At 34.4% G+C, this 22,071-nt stretch overlaps 1 protein-coding gene across 1 annotated transcript in view; it reads right to left on the bottom strand.

Annotated features, from left to right (window-relative positions):
- The window catches only part of LOC145249495 (A disintegrin and metalloproteinase with thrombospondin motifs 6-like), a 733,443-nt gene that overhangs the window by 414,026 nt on the left and 297,346 nt on the right, over window positions 1-22,071 (bottom strand). Inside the window, exons 8-10 of the mRNA XM_080111103.1 lie at window positions 14,251-14,394; window positions 12,051-12,195; window positions 11,017-11,109 (exon numbers count right to left, since the gene is read on the bottom strand). Coding sequence (XP_079967229.1) covers window positions 11,017-11,109; window positions 12,051-12,195; window positions 14,251-14,394 — 382 coding nt within the window. The remainder of the gene's footprint in view (window positions 1-11,016; window positions 11,110-12,050; window positions 12,196-14,250; window positions 14,395-22,071) is intronic.

Below are 22,071 nucleotides of genomic sequence, written 5' to 3'. Positions count from 1 at the left end.
GTATACATATATTTATTTCATGAAATAGTATACATATATATATATTTCATGAAACAGTATACATATATTTATTTCATGAAATAGTATACATATATATATTTCATGAAATAGTATACATATATATATTTCATGAAACAGTATACATATATATATTTCATGAAACAGTATACATATATATATTTCATGAAACAGTATACATATATATATATTTCATGAAACAGTATACATATGTATATTTCATGAAAACGTTTACATATATATATTTCATGAAATAGTATACATATATGTATTTCATGAAACAGTATACATATATATATTTCATGAAACAGTATATATATATTTTAATGAAACAGTATACATATATTTCATGAAACAGTATACATATATTTTAATGAAACAGTATACATATATTTCATGAAACAGTATACATATATTTTAATGAAACAGTATACATATATTTCATGAAACAGTATACATATATATATATATATATATATATATATATATATGTATTTCATGAAACAGTATACATATATATATTCCATGAAATAGTATACATATATATATATTTCATGAAATAGTATACATATATATATATTTCATGAAACAGTATACATATATTTCATGAAACAGTATATATATATATATGTATTTCATGAAATAGTATACATATATATATGTATTTCATGAAACAGGATACATATATATATATATATATTTCATGAAACAGTATACATATATATATATATTTCATGAAACAGTATACATATATACATATATTTCATGAAACAGTATGCATATATATGTATGTATTTCATGAAATAGTATACACATATATATTTCATGAAACAGTATACATATATATATATTTCATGAAACAGTATACATATATTTCATGAAACAGTATACATATATATATTTCATGAAGCAGTATACATATATATATTTCATGAAACGGTATACATATATATATTTCATGAAACGGTATACATATATATATTTCATGAAACGGTATACATATATATATTTCATGAAACAGTATACATATATATATTTCATGAAACAGTATACATATATATATTTCCCAAAAAACCACTGTCCTTGATGGATGGCAGATTAAAACTTGCTGTTATGGTTCCAAATGATTTTAAATAACAGCAAGGGGAGACTTGATTCCAAATATTTCTCATATTTTATATCTACACTCTTTTGGAAATAAGGGTACGATCATGAATATCTCCACTATCAAATAATCCTTATATATTGGGAAATTTACTTTATGTGTGAAAACCAAAGAGGGGAGACATAACATATGAGAAATATTTGGAATCAAGTCTTCCGTTGCTGTTGTTTCAGATCATTTGAAACCATAGCAGCAAGTTTTAGTCTCCTCTCGATCAATACCAAAGGTTTGGGGGAAATATCAGATATTTTATAATTCATATGCAAAACTAGGAAAACAAATGACTATTAGTGAAACATTTTATGGCTGTAAAAAGTGCCAAAAAATAAGCTCTGGATGATGGATAATCCTCCGTATGTGCGACCTTATGGCCAAATGTCACATAGCCCACTACACAATTCAGGTCATTACCTATTTACCGAGCCTTCATTTGTTAAAGTCTAATTAATAGTTGTCGAGATTTGGAACATAAAATTGCCAAAAAAGGTAGTGTGTGTGTGTGTGTGTGTGTGTGTGTGTGTGTGTGTGTGTGTGTGTGTGTGTGTGTGTGTGTGTGTGTGCGTGTGTGTGCGTGCGTGCGGATATATCTATACAGGTAGCCAAATTGAACATTGAAATGTTCATATCTTTGGTTCTATGGGACGTAATTACATGAAAATTCGCAGACTTTTTGAAGATTATAATACTATTCTATGGTTTAAATTTTATGACAATTGGTAAAAAAAGAACCTATATTTTCAAACCGATAAAATATGCCCAAATTTGCCTACAGTTATATAATGTTCTGCAGGCCAACTTCAGCTTTGTTGCTTCGGTTATTTCCCTTGTGGTCTTGCCAGGTCACTAATATATATAAGTAATGGGACGATTTCAATATTTTTCCCGATTCTGATATAATTATTGATTCTGTAGTAAATTCCCGATTCCAATACAATTGCCGATTTTGATTCTTTATAAATCAGAAAATATTTAAGTATAGTTTTTTTTTTTTCAGATTATCATAAAAGCACATGTTTAATCTGCGGATATTTTCTTAAACGGAAAAACACACTTAATGTATAAATTTTAGTTTTATTTATAGTTTAAAATCCATAAATATTTATTATTTTATCATTACTAACTGTGGAGGATTTTGCTTTAAACAAAACAAAATAAAAAGACAATTAAAACAATCGTTTTTGGCATCGGAATATAGATATAGTTTTTTCCGATTCCGATATCCACAAAAGTTCTGATTTTTTTAATTCTGATTTATCGTCCCAACACACACACAAACACAGACACACACACATATATATAAGAACAAATGATTACTAAAACATGTTAAAAACACTTTAAGAAGAGTTAAAAAGATATTTTCAAAAAGGATACAAAAACTAAGTGGATTGTCCTTAATTCGCTTAATTTGTGTTTCCTTCTTGAAAATTTAATATATTTTTAACTCTTGTTCAAATGTTTTTAACATGTTTTATTAATACTTTGTTTTATTATAAGATCTATTTCATATTTGGTTTTATTGAGCTTTTACTTCTGGTTAAGATTACTTTGTAAATACGAGGGGCGTGCGATAAGTAATGCCTCTGACACACTTCAAGTTGTCTGATCTAACTGAAATTTTGCATGTGCAATGATTTATATCTTTACGGGTTATGTGGCAAATTACAACTCTAAACTAATTGTGGTTTCTGTTTTACAGGTTTTTGAACTGAGTCAGGTGTAAAATGAAGCCTGTTGAATGTTGAGCAGTGATCCGGTTTTTGTATTTGAAAGGACGCACACCACAGAAGACTTTTGATGAAATGAAAGAAACTTATGGTGATAATGCCTCATCATATGACCTTGTAAAACGCTGGCATCGTGAATTCAAACATGGCCGGAAGTCTGTGGAAACAGTTCCAAGACCTTGTCGCCCCCCCCTTCTGTGGATATCTGTCCGTCAAGTTGAGGCTGCCATTTTGGAAGATCGCTGCATTACTATTCGCCAAATAGTCCAAGATGTACAGGGTCTGTGGAAACTTTCATTCATAACCATTTGCATATGCATAATGTGTCTGCCAGATAGATTCCCAGGTTGCTCACACCATTCCAGAAGCAAGAACGCGTTGAGTGCTCGAGGATGAATTTGGAGATGTGCCAAGACGGTGAGTCAAAGTTTTTCAAAAGACTAATTACACAGGATGAAACCTGGGTCCATCACTATGATCCAAAGACCAAAGCCCAGTCAATGCAGTGGAAGCACTTGGACTTACCACCTCCAAAGAAGGCAAGGGTGCAGCCCTCCGCTGACAAGGTCATGCTCACAGTCTTCTGGGACCAGGACGGAGTAATGATGACAGATTTCCTGACAAAGGGTACTACAATTACAGGAGCCTATTATGAGGAACAATTACAGGAACTTTTGAGGAAATTAAGGGAAGCTATCAAAATCAAGAGGCGGGGCAAGATCAGCAAAGGTATCCTCCTCCTGCAGGACAACGCTCCGGTCCACAACTCGCATGTCGCCAGATCAGAAGCACGAGCGTGTGGTTATGAAATCCTCCTCCATCCTCCCTACTCTCCTGACCTTGCACCCTCTGACTTTCACTTCTTCCCAGCCATGAAGTTGTTTTTGAAAGAAAAGCGTTTCCCAGATTATGCAGCCTTGATTTCTGAAGTAACGTTGTGGTTGGAGGACCAACCTGGGGTGTTCTACAAAAACGGTCTCCAGAGCTGCATCAAACGATGGGAGAAATGCATAACTCTGGGCGTTTCCTATGTAGAGAAAGACTAATAACTGTGCCAAGTTTCGTTGCTCTACTGCTATGGGGAGTGGGTCAGGGCCATTACTTATTGCACGCCCCTCGTATTAAGTCTTTAATATTTATAATATATTTTAAGTTTACTATTTTGGATTATCTTTGTAAACTTAATTGTAATTCTTATTTCATATATATATATATATATATATATATATATATATATAATATAAAGCTGTGTGTCTGTGTGTGTCTGGTCACGAATATATAGTTGAGTATTTTAAAAAACTGATTACATATAATGATAGAATGTGTATCGAGACGCAGGAATGGGTTGTTTGATCTGGCAGAACGGTGGTTCATTAAAATTATGGGGTCTGCATTCGCGCCTGGTCCACAATGTATGGAAATAAAAAATTAAAAATTAAAAAAAAAACGTTTACAAGTGTTTTTGATATAGATGTACATAAGAATACATGGATAAGTATGTTTTAACTTAAATAGGGATGGTATAATAAACTTGTGGGGTCTGCGTTCGTGCCTGGCCTCCATAGAATGGAAATACGCACAAACTTTAATAAAGACTTTTCATATCTATCTGCGTAAGTATACTTTGATAATTATGTTTCAGTTTGAAGAAATATGGTATAATAAAATTATGGGGTGTTCGTTCGCGCCTGACCTCCATAGAATGGAAATATGTAACAAAGTTTAACAAGTTTTTTTTAATATAGATCCACAGAATATTGTGATAAGTGTTTCAGTGTGAAGAGGTATGGTATAATAAATTATGGGGTTTATCTATTTTATTTTTACTTTCATTATATTTTGCTTTGGTTTTGATACCCCCAAATTCAACCCAAATTTACAATTTTTCCTTTTCATAACCTATCATACTTTCATAAATCAGAGTCCATTTTCTGTAGGCTGTTTTTGAACCCAGTCAACGACGGGTACTTTTGCTTATATATATATATATATATATATATATATATATATATATATATATATATATACATGTGTGTGTGTGTGTGTTATTTGAGAATTTAAACCGATAATTAACAAAATAGTAGTCAACGTTTCGTCACTATTTCAGGGGACGTCATCAGGATTCATAGGAAAAATGTAGAAGAAAAACGACCACATGCGAATGAAAAAGGAAAAAGTCTTAAAGTCTTTCCCATTCTGGGCCGAAACTATAGCCCGCATGCACATTTATAGTTTCGGCCCAGAATGGGAAGGACTTTAGGATGTTTTCCTTTTTCACTCGCATGTGGTCTGCAATCGTTTTTCTTCTACATTTTTCCTACGAAATCCTAATGATGTCCCCTGAAATCGGGACGAAACGTTGATTACTATTTTATTAATTCTCGGTTTTCCTTCTCCAATAACATAACGTCAACGATCGTTTGTATTTGTATTTTTACTCATATATATATATATATATATATATATATATATATATATATATAAGAACAAAGCTCTGACAATCGTTTGGGCGGTCTGGTTTCGATCCTGGCTAGAGCTAATTGCTTGTCTAGCCGCACTGATGAGTTGCGAAACAGTATGCCTATATTTATATATATATATATATATATATATATATATATATATATATATATATATATATATATATATATATATAGTTAAGATAAGAAGAGATAAAAGCCTGTGAGGAATGGATTGTTCAGAGGCCTTACTTACCCTCCCCATACCTAACCGCACCATTATTTTATGACAAGATTCTAATTTTGTAAACGAAATAAGAAAATATTTTTGTATCTTGAAATTTCAGTTTTCAAGGGTAATTCTTAGCCTGAAGACGTAATCTCCCCAATGACGGGTGATTACAGAAACATGTATGCACATATGTAACCATCAATGTTTGTATAAATAAATTTAATATAAGAGAGAGAGAGAGAGAGAGAGAGAGAGAGAGAGAGGGGGGGGAGAGAAAGAAGTAGATATAATAATAGATCAATATTAAGACTTGAATAAACGAGAATGATGGAGATAGATGAGATAGATAGCAGAAAAGCGACATAGATTTAAATGAACTTATATACATAAAAAAAACAGATGAAATAATAGAGACGGCTGTAAGGAGAACAAGCACCAGCGGCTTGACGAAATGTCGAAAGAAAATGCAATTTTTAGTTAATTTCCTTTTCAAATCTCGTGAAGCAAAAAAAAAAAAGGGGGGGGGCACCAATCAACTCTGACACTTGCCATGTGTATAAACAGGAAGGACAGACTTAAAAGGATATGAAAAAAAAAATGTTAAACAAAATTTTAAAGAAAAAAAAAAGAACAAATATTTGGTGAACGATACAATCCAAATACTGCGAAAATGATTAAGAATTTCTAAGTTTTGTTAACAGATAACAACGACATTTTCCTGTTCTTTTGTGTTTTTTTTTTGGGGGGGGGTTACAAGTTTTAAGATAATCATATACAGGGTGGAACAAAAAAACGTCTCGCCCTAAAGAAAACAACACTACAGCTTTATTTTAAAACTTTTATTGAAAAAATCAATTAATGTACCTATTTACTATGCCTCCCCACGGAACAGAGTTAGACACCAAGGTCGTTTTTTAACGTGGAGAAAAGGTACAAAAATAAAAATTGTCTCAGTCGTGAAGGATTTCTCCTCCACCGAAAGAAAACAAGAAGTGCAGCATCTGAAGAACAGATGGTATTTATTTGCTCCCCCACCGAGCAAATTAGGCACAAGGCCGATTTTTAATGTGAGGAGTGAAGGGAGGGGGAAGGGAAAAAGGGGACCAGCTCCCGAGAGGTGGGAAATGGGAGCTGGTTAAAGGTCAGGCATGTGGGGTTGCCCCCACATCTGGTCTTTGCTAGTCATAGCTAGTCATAGCTAGTCATAGCTTGCAGTATCTGCCGGATCAGATACTACACTTTGATCTTGACCAAAAGAATGTAACTTGATTATGTAGTAAAGCTAACATCTATTTAATGTAGCCGCCTTCAGCCTCAATCACCACCACGACACGGGTTCAGAACTGGAGCATGCCTTTTCCACAAGCACCAGCGGGCACTCAGTGAATACTCAGCAGATGGCGGCGAACAGGCTAGCTTTGGTGTTGTAGGAGGTCATGTTGGTGATGTTCTCGACATACGACCAAACAAAGTAGTTCAGTAGGTTCAGGGCGAGGACGAAGGGGGGGCAGTAAGAGAAGAGAGTACAAAATCATAGCACTTCTTCGAAAGTTAAGCCGACGGTCTTTTGGGATTCGTGGGCTGGCGCCAAATTCTGCTGTCGCACCCAAGGTCTGCCAGCAGCCACCCAATTGCACCAAGAGATCACCACATCCTTCATCACATCCAGATACAATTTGATGTTGACTTTTAAGCCGACTTTGAAGATGCGAGGCGGTATGATGTGATCCTCACTTGAAACTACATTAAAACTATAACCATGACCAGAAAGTTCATTGTGCTGTGTCCTCAAGCACTTAATCGTCTGGATGTGCATTTTGAGGGTGCTGGCAATGGTCCTGTTTCATAACTTGGATCGGTTGAGAACATAAATTGTACAGCGACGCATCTCCAACCTCACACGTTGAACATTATGTCACTTTCAGACATAATAGAAGGCTCCTATCACTCTTGTGATTTGTATTTTTGTTTCGATTTTTGTTAATTTAACGTTCCATCCTACACAGCGAAGTCATTTATGAATATCGGAATTAAAAAAAAAAGGTTCAGGAACTGACTCCTAAGTTATGCCCGCATTTATAACGTGTTGTTTAGATATACGGACAATGCGGACAACCTGGAGTTTTCTCTACATCTCTCATTCGGATAAGGATATTAAAAAGAGTAGAAAATGGACCTGGGGTTTACTTCCGGTAGCCTCATAACTTCACTTTGTTTTTTTTATTTTGTCCTTTAGTCTTCACATTCCATAAGCGATGTTCCTGATAAGACCAGAGAAGCATTTGTTTTCTAGACCGGAATCTATTTCATCCAACACTTCTCCTTGGCTATTGTTTTACCTTTAAGCAGTATTTTGTTTTTAGTTTTTATTGTTGTTTTTTTTTACACCAAGTGGCCTCATGCCTTGTCTGGAGCAATTTCCATTAAAAGAAATACGTCACAGTATGACATAGTTCAATGAAGCATTAAACATGTCAGAGCCATATGAAGGTGGACGTATTATCTTCAAATCGTCGCAAATCTTGGGATTCCACTTCTCACGGTTAATCATGAAAGAGGAAGAATAATCATCATCATCGTCGTGCCTAGGTTGATTGGAACCCTCCTAATAATAATCACGGTGAAAATTTCTTGTGTCTATACATATGTAAGATGGTTGGCTTTGGGATTATGTTCCTTATGTGTAAAAGAACCTTTTGTTTTACTTAAATTTGATTCTATTCTATTATCTGAATTAAGTAGGGACAACATTGCAGGATGCTAATTGGGTTCGCCATGTTGATGCCAGTCATGACGCTTCTGAGCCATACAACTTTTAAATAAAGTGCGGCAGAAATACCTCCCACATTTTAAACTTTCAAGTATATGTTGCTAATTAACTTATGCAAGTGCTAATGATGTTTTCATTTAGCTCATAACTTGCCATTTTTTCTGGTACCCTCATCAAGCAATATATATGTATTTTTTTAATTACATTTTCACCTCAAACAAGTCACATTGCCACTTTGATGTAGGGGCTATTATCGGGGACATAAGCTACAGGGGTACTATGTAGGGAGTTGGGCAGTGAGATGTCAGTTCACGTTACACTTGAACTTCTGCATGTCAGTACAGTTGGGGAAGCAGGAAGCAGAAGAGTATTCCAAAGTCTAGCGGTTCTAGGGAAGAAACTACTGGAGTAGAAGGCTCTCTTACATCTAGGGATCTCTACTGCGAAGGGGTGGGATTAAGCTGCTTGTTGGGTTTGTCGGAGGTATTTATCTCGAGGGTGTACAAGTGCTTGCAGTTAATCAGAGCATTCACCATTAAAGTACTTGGCAGAGGGATGCAACATTTCATCTATGGGACAGAAGCTGAAGCTTAGATGACAGGACCTATCAGATTGGCGACTCTCTTTTGAACCTTGTCTAGGAGCAAGAGACTAGTAGCAGATGAACCAGCCCAAATATGACAACAATACTCCATACATGGGCGAATGGTGGCCTTATAGAGGTACAGGATACTTTCGAGTATTAGTAGCTTTCTAGCACAGTAGAGAAAGCCTACCTTCTTCGCAGTGGTCCTGGCAATACTCTCAATGTAATTGTTCCAACTCACGTTTCCTGGCTTAGACTGGTGTACATAGTGCTTTTACTATAGAAATATTTTTGAAGAATGGTGAATCTGTAACTACAATTTTGGTCAGAGCTTTCATGCTTACGTCGGTAGCTAGAAGTTGGCATTTGTGTCCACAGTGTTCCCACACAAGACTCCTTTCACATTCATCTATCTGAAACCACTATCAATAATTCCCTCCACTCTTTATCTGTACCTACACCTAAACGTAGATTGCATGAACAAAGCTTCTTTCGTAAAACTGTACGCCTGTGGAACTCCGTTCCGTTTTCCTGCTTTCCAACTGACTACAATATGGTCGTCTACAAGTCCAACGTGAACAAGTTCTTGATGAACTGTTCCCTTTACGCAATCCAATTTACCAAATTTCCAATAATAACGATTACCAAATTTCCAATAATAACGATTACCAAATTTCCAATAATAACGATTACTATGACATTTTTCCATTGACTGTTGTACACTCATTAGCCCTTATCCTTGAATGGCCTCTGAGTTTTGACTAATGATTAAATCAGTCCAGCCTTGACAGTCGTGTTTTTTTTTAAATCTCTCTATTTCTCTTTTCAACACACAGCTTATCTTTCTTTTAATAATATTATTTGAACTCATTGCCTTTTTCCTTGTACCCATTTGTGAATTATTCCACGGATTTCTGCCTTCTAGATTAATTTGGACCATCTTCCAATCACGTGATTCCCTTGGATTTTACTTGTGGAAATGGAAATTTAACCAACTTTTTTGGATTCTGGATTTTACCGTTATTGGATATTTTACACTTCACTATACTATCCATTCACGTGAAATCATTTTTCTCTTCCCTCATATTCCCTCTGCTTCACTGTTTGTTACCAAGTAAGATCTATGACTTATTGTAGTTTTATTAAATACTTTTGCAAGCAAAATCCGATCCCGCATTTTTCTAAATCCTACCCTCTGATGAGAAGGAAAGTATTTCTTCGAAACTCCACAGATTAAGGACTATCCACTTATTTTGTGCTTTCTTTTTAAAATTAAATATATTTTTAACTCATTTTCAAAGTGTTTTTTAACATGTTTTATTAATTACTTGTTCTTTTTATATATATATATATATATATATATATATATATATATATATATATATTTCTGTAGAAATATATTTGCTTATTGCTAATGCCAAAACAATTCTAGGCAGTTCTATTACTTTTTTTTATCAATCCTTATATAAGAAGCTCAATGTAATTACAGAGCAATATAGAGAATAAATGACAAAATGTTATATTCCAAAATTCATGATGTTGACCATCTTATAATTTATTCATTTATTTCAGTTGGCTTATGCAATTCTTGACAGTATCTGTTTCGTAGCGCAAAATCAATCACTTAATTATTATATCAATCAGTGAATCTTCAGACCAGCCTTGCTTTTACACAGTTTGTCGTAGAGATCATAATCATGCTAAGGTCGAGGGATGCAAACTGGTACTGCCTCACTGTGGACATTCATGTGACGCTTTAGACCCTCACTTGATTTGCAGATTCAAACATCTGTACTCCTAAATTTGGAAAAATTAAAATATCATTAAAGCATAGGAGATGAGTATTGGCTGGAGAGAGCTTGATATGTATATATATAAAACGGTCCTAATTATCGGGCTTGAAACCGACGGTACCAATGACTTATCTAACAACTTTCTTTACACAAAATACAAAATATAAATACGCTCTTATTTTTCGGATTTTCCTTTTAATTGAGCACTCTGTTGGATTTCTTTTTCCAAAAACTCTAAACATATATATATATATATATATATATTTTACCTTGTTACTTCCACAAATGGTTCCTTCTGCAGCCGATTCTCGTTTTGTCGTACAGGTCTTGTTGACATGGCACCACAAATAGGAACACATATTCTGCCAGAAAAAAAAAGACATTTGAAATGTTTAAACAATTTTCAACACAAAAAAGAAAAAAAGAAAAGAAAAGAATTCAAGAACAATAATAAATCTAAATGTCTCGGAATTTGTCCTAATTTCTCACTGGGTCGCAATTCAATTTGGCACAGTGTTCCGAATACATCGGCCAGGAAATAATTTTACTTTGACTGTTTAATGGAATAGAGTTCTATTCCTTTTCTTTTTTTAATTCTCTTATTTTTATGCTCGCAACTTATCAAAGCCAAAAGCAACTTAGAAACAGGTGTTAGATTTTCAGTTGGATGATGGAATTAAGAAATATGATGAATTGAACAGATGACATGACAAATATTTGTTGTCATTCGACTTGAAAATAACCACGTTGTAGCCTGTAGGAACGCATTCCTAGAGTAACGTATTCCACAGATAAAACATTCTTGGAAAGAAACGTTTTGTGGGAATCCAGTTGAATTTTTAGGTACGCAGAGGAAAAAATAGGAGACTATTTTGCAGTGTTGGCGATAAGACAAGTTCTTGGAGAGAACAAAAAACAATAAAAATATGAAAAAGATTAAAAGCAAAAAGAAAACAGAAAGAAAAATAAAACCGATCCGAACAATTATTCTTAGGAAATATACTATTTTCATCATAGATGCTCGACTGAGCTCTAATCTATGTTTCCCTTCTGTGAAACATTCATAACAAAAATTTGTCTCTCTACAAGCACTGTCAATAATTTTCCTTTCTATCTCTAAATACGTAAAATTAAATGACACTTCCATCAGCAAAGTTTCTTTCCCAGAACTACTCGTCTGCAGAACACAATACCACAGAGCTGCTTCCCAACTGACTACAACATGATTGTTTTTAGTCAAGTTGTTCATTTAAAATAAATTTAAATTCTGTCAAATTTCAAAATAATGTAACAAGATTCTTACATCAACAGAATCGCACAGTTTGGCTTTCGGGCCATATTGCAAGCGGCACTGGTGGTCAGCATCATACATGGTTCCAGGGGGCAAAATGGGAAAAACAAATGAGAAATCCTTGGGTTCGTCATTCAGACAATAGCCCCAGTCACGACTGAAAGTAAAGAAGAAAAAAAACATTTTTATTTAAAAGAATGTAGGTTTATAAAAGGCAGAACAATGCAGAGATGAAACAGTTTGTTTGTTTGTTTGTTTATTTGTTTAATCAGTATATAGGTTTCTTTCAGGGTTAACTCATCCTTAGCCTTTGGTTAAAAGAACCTTGACTCACAAGGCAGTAGAGGTTTAGTTATGCAAACACATGCATATGTGAACACACACACACACACACACACACACACACACACACACACACACACACACACACACGCACGCGTCTTTTCTTCGTCAGGTGTGTACTCGACTTTCTAACGTGCATAGTGGATTTTACTGTAGACGGATATATTCCGCAGAATATTCGAAGAAATCTATATTTATTTCTCTTGACACGAAGTAGATTGGAGTTATACTCATATTGACGACTGTGCGGTTTTTGAAAAACAAACTGGCAGGTGATTTTATCTCTAATTTCTTCCATCTGAATTTTTTTTTTTTTTTTACACAATGGTCACCACTTATCAAGGCCCGGAAGCCACTTAGGGATAAGGGTTATTGCAAGTACATTACGTTAGTGTGGAGATTTGATGAAGTGCTTACTTAAGGGGGCGGTTCATTAGGAATTTGTTAACGTTGAACTTGAAGACATCCAAGTTGTAGTCAGGTGGGAAGCAGGCAGACGGAAGAGAGTTCCACAGGCGTGCAGTTCTAAGAAAGAAGCTTTGTTCATGGAATCCACGTTTGGATTTAGGCACAGATAAAGAGTGGGGGGAATTTTTCACAGTGGATTCAGCTAGACGGGTGTATTTCGTGAAAGATTGGTGAGGGGGGACTAGAGATTGGAGTTCAGACGAGCACCTGCCATGTAAATAACGATAAAACAAGGATAGGCTTGCAACGTCTCTTCTGTGGGAGAGAGGTTGCAGGGTAGAGAAAAGGGCATCCCCCACTAAGCCACAAAGTCTATTTTGTACTCTGTCAAGGCAGGATAGGCTGTTTTTAGCAGCTCCTGCCCAGATATGGCAGCAATATTCCATCCTTGAACGTAATTGGCTTTTATATAAATAGAGAATTGCATCAGTAGTGAGATATCTTCTGGAGCGGGAGAAGGATTCCACCATCTTTCCAGTGACCTTGGCAATAGACTTGATGTACGTGTTCCATTTCAGATCAGGAGTAAAGGTCAAATCCAGAAGCTTGTCAAAACACAGGGCCTCTCCCAGACGAGAACCATCCATCTCAATTGATGCCAGATGGGGATCAGATCGTTGATGATGTAAGGATAGGAGTTTGGTTTTAGATGCATTAAAGGTAACCAGCCACGTCTTTCCCCACTGAACCACACACTCGAGATCAGAGGAGAGAGAATCAGAGAGAACTTTGTCATTTACAGCCTTTGATGTGTTGCCGTAGATGGTCGTGTCATCAGCATAGATGTCAACGAATGATATAAGTATGTGTTTAGACTTCGTGATTTGGTGGGGAATGCCCTTTTCTCTTCCCTGCAGCCTCTCTTCCACAGAAGAGACGTTGCGAGCCTGTTTTTGTTTTATCGTTATTTCCATGGCAAGTGCTCGTTTGAGCTCCAATCTCTCGTCCCCCACCTTGCCTATCTTTCGCGAGAAACACCCGTTTCGCTGAAACTACTGTCAATAATTTTCCCCACTCTTTATCTTTGCCTAAATCCAAATGTAGATTCCATGAGCAGAGCTTCTTTCTCAGAAGTGCACGATTGTGGAACTCTCTTCCGTTTGCCTGTTTCCCACCTGACTACAACTTGGATGTCTTCAAGCCCAACATAAACAAATTCCTGACAAACCGCCCCCTTAAGTAAGACACTCTATCAAAACGCCCAATACTAATGATTACTACAATACTATTTCATTGATTACTGTACACGCAATAACCCTTATCCCTGAGTGGCCTCCGGGCCTTGATAAGTGGTGACCCCCATGTAAAAAAAAAAAAAAGATTCAAGATTAATAGGAGACAGAATAAGCGAGAATGCCTGTCGGAATATATAGGATGGATTTAGGAAAGAAATGTAACATACTCTAAGAATTTGGTGACAGCTTTCTTGCTGCAGGCTGACCATATTTTCGGATGAGTGCTGCCAAACATCTGTGGTGCCATCACATACGTTCTATCTTCAGGAGTCATACATTTTGTGTTTGTATTGTCATGATGCATTCCAAAACTGAAAGAGACAAAAAGATAAAGATTGTAAAAATTGATTGAATATAATATAAAATATTCGTCTTATGTGAAAGAGACTTGTTTTATTCATATTACAGGGTGTCTCAAAAGAAGCTGATGATTAAAAAAAATTCGTAATTTTCTTAATTTTTTTATATTTTTCTTTTATTTTTTCAGATCATCTAGAGTAACCCATCATGAGTCGTTACACTACCGAGGGAGCGGATATTTATCGTAGAGTCGTATTTTCGGTTGAATGAGTCAATATCAGAAACTCAAAGAGAATTTTAAGGAAACTTCAACATAAGAAATTCCCCCTATTCCCAATGCAATAAAAGCTATGGTAGCTCGATTTCATAAGCAAGGGTCTGTATGTGACCTCCCTAAATCTGGTAGACCCCGTACGGCAAGAAGTGATGAGAATCGTCAGAGATTAGCAGAGAGTGTGGCCGAGGATCCATCCACAGTAAGAAGGAGATCAAGTCAAATTGGGGTCTCTCGATCATCTCCTCACAGAATGCTTCATGAAGAGGGCAAATTTCCATATAAAATTCAATTGGTGTGAAAGCTTCAGCCAAACGATCCGAAAAAAAGGCTGGAATACGCCATGCAGTTCCAAGATTTGGCCAATGGGGATCCAAAATTTCTCAAAAAAATTATTATGTCCGATGAGGTCCATTTTCATCTGAATGGGATTCATAAATAAGCAAAATTGCAGAATTTTGGTATCAGAAAATACCCACGCAACAGCACAACGGCAATTACACCCTAAAAAATGTACAGTATCGTGTGGAGTAACGGCGGAGGAAGTAATTGGAATTGGTGGACATTTGAGTAACATCATTTTTTATAACTAAAATTAGACCTTGTGAAAAACATACTCTAGATTAAGTTGTGTAAATAAAATTAGAATAAGTAGACTATCATATCTTATCTCAAAAATATCACGGAGAGGCTCATCTACATACATATAAAAATTTGTAAGCATAACTTAAATATTGAGGAAGTTAATCAAATTTAAAATCCGTCAGCTTCTTGGTGGACACCATGTATTTGGATTCTCCAAACTACTGATCTTGTCTTGAGTGTTATTTTCATGACGTTTCGGTCGATATAACCTCCGATCTTCGTCAGGCATATCTTGTCTAACTCGTGAATCCTTCTGTCAAACTCCGGATTTTGCACGGAATTTCTAACAGAACTTTTTATTTAATCACGAAAGTAGCAAACTCTCGTTCCACCAGCACAATTGCGTACAGTTCCTAAGTAATTCACAAGGATGATTGAATGTTCAACCTCCAGAGGAGCCTACAGTGAGAGTTTACCAGTAGTTTATCCAATACGTCACATGTCTTGTGGACAATTCTAGTATAGGAACCATAAACCTATTTTTGTTTTTAAATGTACAATCTTAGTAATCATCACGATGTATAACTATATTTTATTACTATATATGTTTTAAATAAAAATTATATATATATATATATATATATATATATATATATAAAATTATATATATATATTCTAGCAAATATTATTAAATGCAAAGTAGACACTTTGCTTCATGATTATTTTAATAAATTTTCGATTTTCCGTATAATCAAAAATATTAATAAAAGTGCCATATATATATATATATATATATATATATATATATATATATATATATATATATATATATATACTAGCTGGCCGCCAGGCATTGCCCAGTCGTACAATACCCTTAAACATGATATTTTAATTTATACAGTTTGCGTATGTATTATTATAGAATCAATCCTCTATTGATTATTATATATTACGAGGAATAATTTTCTTGGTAGATTAATTCACACAAAAAAAAAATAATGATAATGTCGTTCATCAAATTCCGTCTGTGTTTGTGTACAATATCATATCAGATGATATTTGGGCTTGACTAATTTTGAATAAAAAAATAATTTTTACAGGAGGATATTTTACGTTACACCGCCCGGTGTATTCCCTTGTAAAATTTCTTCTTTTTATCTATAAGAGCAGAAAGACTATGTTTAAGATCATATCTTTTTTTGATTTTCGATACTTTCAGGTGAATTCATGTACAAAACATATATAAGAACACTGCCAAACATAAATTACCTTTGTGTGAAATTTTCAAAATATAAGCTCAGCCGTTTCGGAACCTATGAGGTAGGAACTCACACACAAAGTAACGTTTATACAATAGTAGTGGAAGTGTGCTGGGCCCATAACCTGTTAAGTTTTGAGACATTGTGTTGAACAAAAGTTGGCGGCATAGTTCAGATCAGTAACCAAGATGGCGACCAAGAATCAAATGCGGTCCGTCGCGTAGTTAACCACTTAAGTTCTGAGATATTATGTTGAACAAAGATGGCGGCGTAGTTCAGATCAGTAACCAAGATGGCGGCGAAGAATTAAATGCGATCCGTGACGTAGCAAACGGCGAACTGATTGAATCCAAAATTCGACAATATTTATAATAATTTTGGGAGGTTTTGATTGGTTGTTTAGCACAGCCGTTGGTTATAAAAATGATTGGCGAATTCATTCGTCTCATACCCCCATCACAAGTCAAAAACATCTTATAATATATATATATATATATATATATATATATATATATATATATATATATATATATATATATATATATAATATTTGTATATTTTGCCAGCAAGTCATTATTCAATCACGTCTGATTGAACACAAGTTACTCTTTTTTTCCGATTTTTCTGGATATCATTTCCATTCGCTGTGCAGTCTTTTTTATTTCAGCTGGCATATTGTATAAAATGGTGCCCAAAAGTTCTTGTTCAGCCATATTCTACTCAGGCGTTTTCTATCGGTGCATCCGATCGTAATTAGGAGCGATTATTGTTGTTATCGTTTTCTTTGAGGCTCGGTTTAGTTACGAGTTTTTTTTATTGGTTATAAAAGGTAAGTAAAAGATGGTTAAGGGCGAATTATTTTTAATTTCGATTTTCTTATTTTATAGTTTGTTTACTTTCTTGTTAGTTATTAAATACTGTTAATATATTTGTTCCGATGGTAAATGAGATCCGGTTAAAAAGAGGCTGTTTTTTTTTTTATAAATATGGCTTCTAGTAATTTTACTCGTCGTGTGCAGTTGTTAAGGCATTTTAGTCTTGTTAGTTAAGATATTTCTAACGTCGAACGACTGTAGGTTTTTATTATGGGATGTTAGGTGTTGTTTTATGGGCGTTATTGTCAGCTAAATGATAGGTTAGTCGTCGGCAGAGTGTTGTTGTTGTGTGGCCTATGATAGAGCAAATGAACCAAACTTTAGGTAAATATAGAAATTTTTATTGTTTGAAAACAAAGAATACAGTTGAATAAATTTATTCAATTGTAATCTTTGTTTTCAATACTTAAAATTTGACATATATATATATATATATATATATATATATATATATATGGTTCAAAATTTTGTTGAAAATTCAAAGACTCGCGTTTTCTATTTTATAACCTTCGTTTATTTCCTGGATTTTTCCATTACAGCCTTTCATTAATGAGTGAGTAATTTTTACAGCCTTTCATTAATGAGTTAGAAATTTTTACGATTTATGTTTCCGTAAAAATATCCTGTCCTCACCAACTTCTTCATGTATATATATATATTATTGCATTTTCACCCCAAACAAGGCATATTGCCACTTTGTTGTAGGGGGCTGTTATCAGGTACATAAGCACCAGGGGTACTGTGTAAGAAGTTAGGCAGCAAGATGTCGGTTGAACTTCTGCATGTCAATACATTTGGGGAAGCAGAGACCCGGAAGGGAATTTCAAAATCTAGGGGTTCTGAGGAAGAAACTACTGGATTACATCTAGGGATATCTACCGTGATGGGATAGGATTTTGCTGCTTGTCGGGTTTGTCGGGGTATTGACGTCGAGGGGGCACAAGTGCTTGCAGTTCGTCAGAGCAGTCACCGTTAAAGTACTTGTAGAACAGGCAGAGGGATGCAACATTTCGTCGATGGAACAGAGGCTGAAGTTTAGATGACAGTTCAGGGCCTATCAGATTGGCGACTCTCTTTTGAACCCTGTCTAGGAGCCTTTATTTCTTACTTCGTTAAAACACAACTTTTAAATGTTGGCGTAGTTCTAGGATATACGCAAATATGTTATCTCCGTCTAAAATAACACAACGAAGAACAGGGACGATGTTACCATTTTAAGCGGATTTAATCTTGATTTTGAAGAATTGTTTCAACAAATTGGAAAATTGTTCTCAACTTTTTAAAATGCGGGGTTGTTACAGCATGCCAAATATGCAGAAATAACAGATGCTGAGGAATGACGTCACAGTGAAAACAATATTATCTTCAGTTGCTTGAGAAACGGGTGTTCCCCAAAAGAGCGTGTAAAAATATAATAGGAAACACTTGATATCTTGTTACTGAATTTTATCCTCAAAATATACATTAGTATGGTTTTCAAAGCCATACACATACACGCATATATATATATATATATATATATATATATATATATATATATATATATATATATATATAGCAAACAGTTAATAAAACATGTTATAAAACACTTTGAAATGAGTTAAAACATATTTAATCTGAAAAGGAAACACTAGATAAGTGAATAGTCCTTAAGAATTTCAAAAACTATCCAGCAAATATGCCGGCGAATCAAGTGAAAAAAATAAAGACTCAAATTATTGTATTTAAAAGAATTGTTACGTTTTTTTTTTTAATTTTCTTAATTTGTTCTAGCTGAGGATGGGGAATACTGCCGGATGTCAGACATTCAACCCCAATTTCAAACATTCCAAGATTTTTTTAAAGAATCTAACAGTTCTTTTAAATACAATAATTTGAGTCTTTTTTTTTTTCACTTAATTCGCCGGGCATATTTGCTAGATAGTTTTTGAAATTCTTTATCATAAGTCCAGTTGCTCCTATAATTACTGACATGATGGCAATCTTCCTAAGATTCCACTTTCTCTTCATGTAGAAGACCTTGGTATATGGTTAGCTTTTTTCTCTCAGCCCTCTTTAACCCAACATCATTGGCGACAACAACTTCTACTAAGGTTGTTTTTCTGTTTACTTTATATTTTTATCGTCAGTTTGTTCAAATTGAGGATGGGGCATTCACCTGTTTAGTATTATACAATATTTACTATTATAATATTCTTACCGGAAGATCTTTTTAAAATTCTAACTGTCCCTTTAAGTGCAACTGTTTGAATCTCTCTTATACTTGGTTCAACGGGTATACTTGCCAGGTGTTTTTCTGGATTTTTTTTTCATGAGTACAGTTGCTCTTATATAACTACTAGAATGATAGAGATCTTCCTAAGATTCCAATTTCTTTTCATGTCATACATAAAACCTTGGTATTTCGTTATCTTTTCCCTCTTGTGGGTGTGTATGTACGTGTGTGTGTGTGTTTGTGTGTGTGTGTGTTTGTATGTGTTTGTGTATGTACGTGTTTGTGTGCATGTGTGTGTGTATGTGTTTGTGTATGTGTGTATATGTGTTTGTAAATGCGTGTATGTGTGTGTATGAGTGTGTATGTGCGTGCTTATGTATGTGCGTGTGTATGAGTGTGTACGAGTGTGTATGTGCGTGTGTACGAGTGTGTATGTACGTGTGTATGAGTGTATATGTACGTGTGTATGAGTGTATATGTACGTGTGTATGAGTGTGTATGTGCGTGTGTATGTGCGTGTGTATGACTGTGTATATGCGTATATATGAGTGTGTATGTGCGTACAGTAACAATTAAACTAAAACTTTTATACTACACATTACTTTCTTGCAAAATATAAAGATCCCATTCATTCCAGAGCAAAACCAGATGCCCCTGCTAGTGTATTTATATATTATACATATAAAAAGCTTTCCACTCACGATATATTAGCATCCACGTATTGACGCAAGGGATAAAAGTGGAGGAGGGGTAGCTATGCATCATAAATGAACGCATGATACATTATTCACGTGAAGCAATTATGTTGTTCTTGAATGGAATCCAAGTTGGAATTCACCGAAATAACAAACTTTAAATAAAAAGAAAATATTTGCATTTTTCCTTGGAAGATTTTTTTCACGGAAATGATTCAGAATTCATCAAGTTGTTTCTCTTTTGAGTAACAAAAACAGATAATTAAACTTTCTTCTTAAACAAATATTGAACACACACACACACACACACACACACACACACACACACACACACACACACACACACACACACATATATATGTAATCTATATATTAAAAACTCAGAACTATGTGTGTATACATTAAAAACAAAACTCAATAATTATATATATATATATATATATATATATATATATATATATATATATATATATATATATTAGTGTTTCCTTTTTAAAATTAAATATGTTTTAAATCTTTTTCAAAGTGTTTGTTAACATGTTTTATTAACTACTTGTTTATATATATATATATATATATATATATATATATATACACTGGAATATATGTACACATGCAATCTCATATGCATATATACACATATGCAAATGTGTGTGTGTATGTGTGTGTGTATATATATATATATATATATATATATATATATATATATATAGAGAGAGAGAGAGAGAGAGAGAGAGAGAGAATAAATGACAAAAAGTTATATTCCAAAGTTCATGATGTTGACCATCTTATAACTTATTCCTTTAATTCAGTTGACTTATACAATTCTTGACAGTATCTCTTTCGTAGCGTCGTCAGTATTGCACACTTCATGCGTGCGATGACCTGGGTTCGCGCCTAGGTCGGAGCACGTCACTGATGAGATGCAGTACATCGAAACCCACTTTGGGTCTGGTGTTGTCCGTTGTCGATGCAATTGCTCGATTCTATCTAATTCTGGGTTCTAGCTTTATCGTGAAAGGTGTATGTGAAACCAATTCTGTTTTCGAAAATAAGGGTTGTTGCCTGATGAGGTCTCTAGTTAGTAAATACTAGTGGACCGAAACATGCTCATGACTGTGTAGCAACAAACTACTGCTTATGTAAAGACAAATGTAACTTTCTCTACTTCTGTATTGAGCACTCTCGTATGAACCTCGTTATATTTCACTGGTCACTCTTTGGAAAATAGCAACCTCAAATTATATATATATATATATATATATATATATATATATATATATATATATATATATATATATATATATATATATACTGGCAAAAGTACCCGTCATTGACTGGATTCAAAAACTGCCTACAGAAAATGAACCCTGATTTATGAAAGAATGGTAGGCTATAAAAAAGGTAAGGTTGTAATGAGATAGCTTCGAATTTGGGGGTATCAAAACCAAAGCAAAATATGATGAAAGTAAAAATAAAATAGATAAACCCCAGAATTTACTATACCATACCTGTTCACACTGGAATACTTATCACAATATTCTGTGGATCTATATTAAAAAAAACGTGTTCAACTTTGTGACATATTTCCATTCTATGGAGGTCAGGTGCATAAGAACACCCCATAATTTTATTATACCATATTTCTTCAAACTGAAACATAATTATCAAAGTATACTTACGCAGATAGATATGAAAAGTCTTTATTAAAGTTTGTGCCTATTTCCATTCTATGGAGGCCAGGCGCGAACGCAGACCCCACAATTTTATTATACCATCCCTATT

The sequence above is a fragment of the Euprymna scolopes genome, chromosome 28 (genome assembly GCF_053919585.1).
Source record: "Euprymna scolopes isolate OS-2025 chromosome 28, ASM5391958v1, whole genome shotgun sequence".
Classification (NCBI taxonomy): Eukaryota; Metazoa; Mollusca; class Cephalopoda; order Sepiida; family Sepiolidae; genus Euprymna; species Euprymna scolopes.
Note: the sequence above shows the minus strand (reverse complement) of the source record. Positions and strands in the feature narration are given on the sequence as shown.